This window comes from Atractosteus spatula, chromosome 18 (assembly GCF_055471065.1).
Source record: "Atractosteus spatula isolate fAtrSpa1 chromosome 18, fAtrSpa1.hap1, whole genome shotgun sequence".
NCBI classification, from domain to species: domain Eukaryota; kingdom Metazoa; phylum Chordata; class Actinopteri; order Semionotiformes; family Lepisosteidae; genus Atractosteus; species Atractosteus spatula.
In genome coordinates this window covers 15,508,431-15,516,229 of record NC_142723.1, presented here as the reverse complement: position 1 = coordinate 15,516,229, position 7,799 = coordinate 15,508,431, and the positions used below count along the sequence as shown (strand labels likewise).

Here is a 7,799-nt window from a genome sequence, read left to right as displayed (position 1 = left end):
ATCTCTCCAGTCTGCCCAGGCAGCATGACAGACCTCCAGACGTGTGTAGTACTGCATTCAGAGCACGCAGGGCTCTTTTTTTCTGAATGAGCAAGAAGGGTTTTTTTTTTTCTCCCATGAATGCAGATAGAGCAGCCTGCTGTCATCCAGCTGTTAACTCTTCCCCTGCCAGACAGAAGTGAGGCCGCCATAGAGAGAGAGTGAACAAGCAGGGAAGAGCACTCCCTTCCTGGGAGACACAAAGAAGGGGATCACGTCCAGTATTTCTAGTGTTTTAGGAGAGGAAATGAGGTCAGCAGTGATGATGAATTACTGACAGCTGCGTCTGATTGAACGTAGCTAATGATCAACCTTTCGTGATAAACCCCATTTAAGGGCTTCGTCTTCATACCAGGACGATGGGTCAGCAGCCAAGGAGCACCCGAGTTTATTTTTTAGATTTAAAAACGGGAAACCGAGCTAACGACACCAGAAGCAGATTACAGACTTGCCTGGAAAAGAAACTGCCAGAAAGCAGCCTGAAAGATCCTACATCAGATTAGGTTCTTAACGAGCCTTTTGTCTCATTAGAGGATGCCGAAGAAATAAATGACTTTGTAAGGATGAGTCCCCCCCCCCCCCCCCAACATGAAAGGTTGGGGGACACAATGACTGTCTGCTTTTAGGGACTGCTACTCAAGCAGACTTCTTCTATTAAGGGGATAGGAAACAAGCCAGTGAAACATTACTGTCACCCGATTTATCAGATGAAGAAATTCATTAGGCTTTTTACCTCCCCCAGCTTTCCTCAAAGACATGAGGTGCAATATATATTTAAATATCCTTTTTTTGCCCATATTGTCATTTTTGCTATGCTGTGTTGCAAAAACCTGTGTTAACAATACTAAATAGCTGACTACATTTGGTAGCTGAGTGTTGTTTAGAAAATACACTCCTGTTTTACTGAAGGCAGGGTTAGAAAACACCATAATCAACCATAGTTATGTGGTCGGATTGGAGAATAGGCAGGGAATATGAGGTAATTTATTTTTATTTAATAAGCAGGCTTATAGCCACAGTTACATTACGTGCTTTTTAGACTTTCACTGTACAGCAGTTTAAAATCTGTGTGCTGTAGTTATCAGCAGAGATTTTGAAAACAATCTCTTTTGCTTTTATAGGCACTATCATTTTTTGTATTTTTTTTGGCACCATTGGGGACCACGCTAAATCTGCTATGCATTTTGAAAAAAGAATGCAACGAGATATTTCTGAAACTTTCACAGCAAATGTCGGAACACTTATGCAAGTCGGCTGAAAGAAGGATTTGACATTTACAGCTTCGCTCCGTGCTCTTAATAAGGACACAAGAAGACTGTGGTTTTAGCAAGGCAGTAAGTATTTTAATGAGGATGGCACAGTGTGTTGAGCTCATACTGGCATCCTTGTACTATTAAACCTCTCTTGTACTGAAATGGAAATCTAATAAGTAAATTGATTCTTAAAATGTAGAGAGCTATGCAAAAAATATATTGGTGCTTTTAGAAAATATATTTCAAGGACGTAACTGCTGTGCTACAGTACGTGCAGATTTTTAGAAAACAGTGCGTCAACAAAGTACACTGTTTAGGTTACTTTAGAAGACAATGTACCAAAACAATATATGCTGTCTGGGTCGTTAGATTAGCCGAAAGTAACTGATAAGCTTCGAATAACAAATCTAGTGGTGCTTCTTCTTTCGTTTTATGATGTTATCTGTTTTGTCTTAGGGAAAGGGGAAGTTTTAGAATGGACAAAGTGCTGAGCTTTCTCTTACAGCGCAACATCTTATAAAAACCCTGTACTGCTTGTAACAAATTGAGTCTCTGGTTGCACTTTGTAAAGTGGCAGCAGGGCTCCCAATATTGCAATATTGAAATAAAGACCTTACTCAGGTGAGAACTCTCTCTTGTGGCTTCCTTGATAGTTATATTTCCATGACAGTACTCTGACTCTACACTGCACACTGATCAGGCAGAAAGTTTTAACAGCAGGTATGACCTTAGAAGGCAGTGCTAGGAATCTAGCATTGCTTTCTGCATTTTTAAGAATAGATACTGCACACCTGCACCATTCCTACTTACTTTTTAATATATACACAGTTGAATAAAGTGTTACACCAGCTGTTTATTCTGTACACAGCTTCATTGTAAATTTCTGATGAAAAACCATAGAAAATGACATAACAAAAATACAGCTAAGGGCTTAAGTGAATCTGAAAACTACTCATACTTAGCAAACCAATACAGAACCAACCCAGGGTTAATAACATTCACAAATACTGTGGAGCCAAGGATATCTGGGGATGTTCAGCCAACGCAACGGCAGACCTCGCAGTCGACAAACCTGTCTGTCCCGTTCCTAACCCCTCGGCTCGTTAATGCCCCCGCTTGGCTGTCGTCGGCCGTTTCCACAGAGAGCTGGCGCGGACTGTCTCCCGGCAGGAAAGGGAAGAAAGGAGTAGGCGACAAAAGGTTAACATCCATTTGAAATCCCCCTTTTTGGGCTCTGAGCCACGAGAAGGGAGGGAAGAGGGAGCTGGCGGCCTCTCGGAGCAAACAGAAAGCGGGGCTCTTGTGGAGTCTGGTTCCTGCCGTGTGCAGGGGGACCCCCCTCTGTGGGCCAGTCCAGTGGGGTTGGCAGTCATCAAGCAGGCCAGACTGACGGGGAGACAGAAGCACATGCTCCTCTCCCACACACCTTGCACACACAAGGCACTGCGGTCGAAATCAGGCAGATCTTGTTCTTTTAAGGGGGCTGAGGCACTGCTGCCCAGGGGGAACTCAGACTCGTTTTCGTGTGACCCCCTGGGCTCTGGAGAGCCCTGTGTCCCATCCTGGGCCGGCCATGGAGCTCCCAACAGCGAGACGACGGAAGAGCGCCGAAACTGCTTTCTTTCGGGTCGCTCGAAAGCCCACCGACCCCCGGTGCAGTTGCTTTGTGTGAGCGCCAGCGCCAGCTCTCGCAGGTCGGGACTCCAAAGCGAAAGTTAACCTTCGTGTCAGACGGGGCTTCTTTCCAAACGCCTCCCGAACGCAGCCGGAGCTTATCAGCTAGATCAGACGGACATTTGCGATCTCGGTGGAGTTGGGAAAGGCATTCAGCCAGGACTGGGAGTTCTGGCACTGAAGTCCCTCTGCGGGGGGGAAAAGTGAAAGAGACCTCTCCTTCAAGCAAAAAAAGCAAGTTGCAGAACATACCAGGTTCGGTGTCCAGTGGCACAATATCTGTAGTGCCACCAGGTGCCCGGCTCTGTCAGTGGATCCTTCTCAGACATGTGAAGTTAGGAAGCCAGCTTTCCCTGCCTGTCAGAACACTTTACTCAGACTGCCTGCGTCTGCGTGCGCCTGTAGGGGGGGGAGGGTCTGTCGTCTTCTTTTTCATTTAAAAGAAAAAGAGAAGAGCTTGTGACAAAAGCAGTTGAAAGACCACCCGTCCCCCTCCTCCCCCGTCCCCCGCGGATCAAGCAGTTTCTTTCTTCCCAGCAGATATCCTGCGGCCAGCTGGATTGTCCGGCTAGGGTCAGCAGGTGGCCGACATTCCGGAAGGAGCAAAGCGAGGAAAAGCGCCGGAGAAGTGGGAAAGAGGGTGGTTGTGCCAGGAGGGCACCTCCTGTGTCGCCCCGTCACCCTGCAGTTCTGTTCAAGCCTTTTAAATCCCACAGCTGAGGCGACTAGTGGCTTGCCCCCTCACCCACTACAGACACTGCTCGAGTCCAGGTCGAAGGTGGGGGGGCACAGTCTTGTGTCTGCTCTTCACAGGGGGCAGTGCTCTGAGCTGAAGGAGCCCCCCTCCTTCTTTTTCCTCCTCTTCCTCTTGTGCACTTGCCAGCAGGCCGTGGCCATGGCCAGCAGGGCGAGCCCCATGCCCAGCAGCACCACGGACACCACCTTGGCCTGCTGCAGGTTGTTGAAGTAGAAGGTGACGCCCGTGCCCGCCACCCCAATCACCAGCGAGATGACGCCGAAAGGGAAGATGCAGCGGTACCAGGACTTCTCTGCGCCCCCCGTGGCCTGGGCCAGCCGCTCCAGGGTGGAGAGGGGCTCGGGGGGTTTGGGGGTCCCATCTGAGGCGGCGTCCTGGGCTTCTGGGGCCTGAGTCTGCCGGCAGGCCAGAGGTCCGGACGTGCAACCCATCACACCAGGAGTCGCTGAGGGAGCCCGCTCATTGTCAAGAAGAGGAAAGGCAGCTGAAGAAGACGGCCACAAAAATGCAGCCAGCAGAACTGAAGCTCACTCTGCGTGCTGCCTCCCGGATCGCCAACAACACATTTTCAACTCCTGCGCTGGGCTGAGGGGAGATATAAGCAGGCAAGGGGAGGGGGGGCCGGGAGGGGCGGGCCCCTGCGCTGCCATTGGCTGCTGCCCCATGTGTGATGTCACAGCGAGTGGAGGGGAGGGAGGCGAGCAGAAGGCTGGGGGGGAGTTAACTGTTGGCTGGCCGAGCTGCTTTAACACAGCCCTCTCCATCTCCCTTCCCCGGCCAGGTGAGGCCGAGCTTTTTATTACAGGGGAGCTTTGCTGCTGTTCTTCCAAATAAACGCCCAGTCCAAAGCTCTGCTGCTTTTTAGAAAGACGTTTACTGGGAGCAGTAGGGGCTTGCTTGTTTACTTGTGCTCTCTGGTCGGGAATATTGCTGGCCTTCCCCAGAGCTCCATCAGTCTTTCATCTTATCTGTCAGCGGCATGTGTGAACCAGACAGGAAAGGAAGGGGGCAAATGCGAATTCCCAGAACGAACTCCCACAGCCACACACCTACACAGGTCCTTCTCAATGCCCAGTCTGCCTGCTGGATTGATGACACACCACCTGTCATAGCAGCCAGCACACAGGGGCAGAGGAGGAAGAGTGGGCTGGGAGGGGATGGTGGGAAGAATTCTACAGCGGGGTTGTCTTCTCGCGGCTCTCAACAGTTCTCTATTGCTGATGCAATGGTGATGAGCAGTGGGGATTACCATTCTCTTTTTAAGGGACTGTTCGGGTACAAAAATGTGCAGTTTTAGAGATCTGGAAATGGGGGCTGGTAACAACAACGCAGAGAGAAAACCGGTGGTGAAAAGGCTTAAAAACAATTTTAAAGCGATTGGCGATTTGTTTCCTTTTGCGAAACAGAAGTCACTGTCCCTGGAGCATTCTGTAAGTGATTCTGGAAGTGCTATTTCTTCCCTCCTATTCTTTTCACAAAGTGCGGTTTCTGGGGGATAAGTTGTGTGGGCTTGTTAATTCTTCTTCTCTTCTTATATGAGAAAATAATTACAGAGAACGGTGAGAAAACACTGCTCACATGTGGTGGGTGAAAATTGAATTAATCTAAATAAAAGGATCTGAGCTATTGGGTAATAGCACCAGATCTGCTTCATTTGTTCAAAAGCAGGAATGATCGGTAACAGACCCTACATCATCCCGAGGGCTCCCATGTGGTCTGACTTGTGCAAGCTTTTGTACAAGACTGCTGGAAGTCCTCTGGGGACGATAACCAATGAGCGATTTATAAGCGTGTGAAGTCACCTTGACTCATTGTGCACAGGCACTCATTGCCTCTGATCAACTGCCTCCCGATGTGTGTTTCTGATGATCAGAGAGTGTGATCAGCTGCCTCCCGATGTGTGTTTCTGATGACCAGAGGATGTGATCAGCTGCCTCCCGATGTGTGTTTCTGATGACCAGAGGATGTGATCAGCTGCCTCCCGATGTGTGTTTCTGATGACCAGAGGATGTGATCAGCTGCCTCATTATGTGTGTTTCTGATGACCAGAGGATGTGATCAGCTGCCTCCCGATGTGTGTTTCTGACAACCGGAGGATCTGATTATCTTCCTCCAGTTGTTGTGACTGGGAAAACCAGAGAAACAACTTCAGGTTCACCAATACAGAAGCTGCTGCAGAAATTTACCAAGAGACTTCTACCTGACAGCTCAGAAGGTGGAGGGGAGGGAGTAATGTATACTTTATCCACAACACACTACAGTACATAAACAGATACAAACCACTTAAATAGCTTGGGAGTGATCTTAACTGGACATTAGTGCAGTAGTGTAGTAAATGCTACAATTAAATGCTAAAATTATGCAACCATAATTGTATCCAACAGAAGCAGAATTATTGACTGGAGCACTTTGATTTAAAGTGATGTGAAAAACTTGCGTTTTTGCCTCTGCAGTGCTGTAAGAACACAGTTCATAGCAAGGGCCTGTTTCAGAGGTGGGTGAAAATGTACAGTAATTACAAATTGCCTCTGTGCCCCCATAACTGTACAACTGTACAATGTCATACATTGACTCTATATCTATACTCTATATCTATATATAAGACTCTATATCTAAGTTCTATAATTTCCTATTCCCCAATTTCTAAATATCTATTTCTTGCAAGCACAATACCCCCGCTCCCAGAGAAAGATATCAGTACCCATCAAAATCAATACATATTCATGTTTTGGAGCATTGCCTGGCACTACTATAAAATGAGCAGCCTTGATTAGAAGAGAACGTGTTTGAGACACCAAGTGGAACTGGCACAAACACACCATGCAGGGCCTGACATGGATGCTGGGATTTCTCCCACAAGCTCTAGAAATCTTGTTGAGAAACGGAGCTATTGTACGGTGTTTGTGTGTGTGGTGAAGTGTATTCTAATACCGCCAAGTACTTCACAACAATGATGGAAAAAACACAGCCCTTTTAACTTGCAACAGATCTAAAGCGTGATTATGCGATCGTCTGCATGTTTTCATCTTTACAGAGTGAAAGGTGGGTGAGTAAGACTGCCTTCTGAATTAGCAAAGGCAATTTTTCCTCACCGGGAGCTCACAGCGTAAAGTAACCTAAGCTTCGTATGTTTAAAGTGTTTCCATTTTCTCTCTCCCCGGTTCTCAGTGTCGTGACTGAAGCTGTCCCGGAATTACAGGTTTAGGAGAGAAATACAATTTAATTAATGGTCACGATGACTCAACACACTCTCCCTTCAGTGAGGAAAGTAAATTGCATCTTTATTGATGGCTGCTGTTTCCTGTGTTTACACTATATTATGTCACCAGCTCGGGAATCTTAAATACCTCATTCATGCCGCAGATGGGATCTGATGCCAAGGAAGGCACATTTTAAGGCACATTCAATTTCATACAGCACATATTAAGGGAAGAGCAAATAGGGAAACTGGTGATCAAACAGGTTCCAAATAAGCTGTCCGCTACAATGCACGACTGCACAAGCTGTTACAAACCAGACCTAGTCTGAGGATTTCTTCACTCCTGTTGCAAACCCAAAGAAGGCAAACGGGAAAGGTTTGTTATTTGTTTTGAGATTATTGTGGTTGCAAGTAGCTCAGTTATATATGTGTAACACGGGTCTCGTTCATAGAGAGTCCATTACGATGATATTACACTCCCGGGCATCCAAGAACATTAAACTTCCCCACGCCAGGAAGCAATATGGCGCGGGAACAAAGAGAAATGCCTGGGGTGGTGGTCTGACCACACATTCTACACCATAACTATTCTAAATCCTGGCTCATCGAGATATCATTTACTGTGCATGGTATATTCAGTGTGTGGGCCATCACGTCATGGAAAAATCCTGCACAAAAAAGCCTGCTGGATTCCTTTAAATGTGCTGTGGGATTTCTTTAGGAATTGCAGAGGAAATCAAAGTTTCCTGCAGGCCAGGTACAAGGACACATACAGGATCCATGTAAAATCACTGTTAGTTTACAGGAATCCAAATAGATTTTGGTCCCCAAATGGTGCAGGATGAACTTTATTATTCATGATAAAACTGCAAGCCTT

The 7,799-nt window shown here is 47.1% G+C and overlaps 1 protein-coding gene across 1 annotated transcript; it reads right to left on the bottom strand.

Annotated features, from left to right (window-relative positions):
- Positions 1-1,360: 1,360 nt before the first annotated feature.
- Positions 1,361-4,293, bottom strand: LOC148818681 (transmembrane protein 100). Its single transcript, XM_088936635.1, has one exon. It carries the CDS (start codon positions 4,152-4,154, stop codon positions 3,774-3,776), a length of 381 nt encoding a protein of 126 aa, XP_088792761.1. The 5' UTR covers positions 4,155-4,293; the 3' UTR covers positions 1,361-3,773.
- Between the last annotated feature and the right edge of the window lie 3,506 nt (positions 4,294-7,799).

What these genes read in the sequence shown, in the direction of transcription:
- LOC148818681 (XM_088936635.1), bottom strand. Translation starts at nt 4,154, where the DNA reads ATGGGTTGCACGTCCGGACCTCTGGCCTGCCGGCAGACTCAGGCCCCA.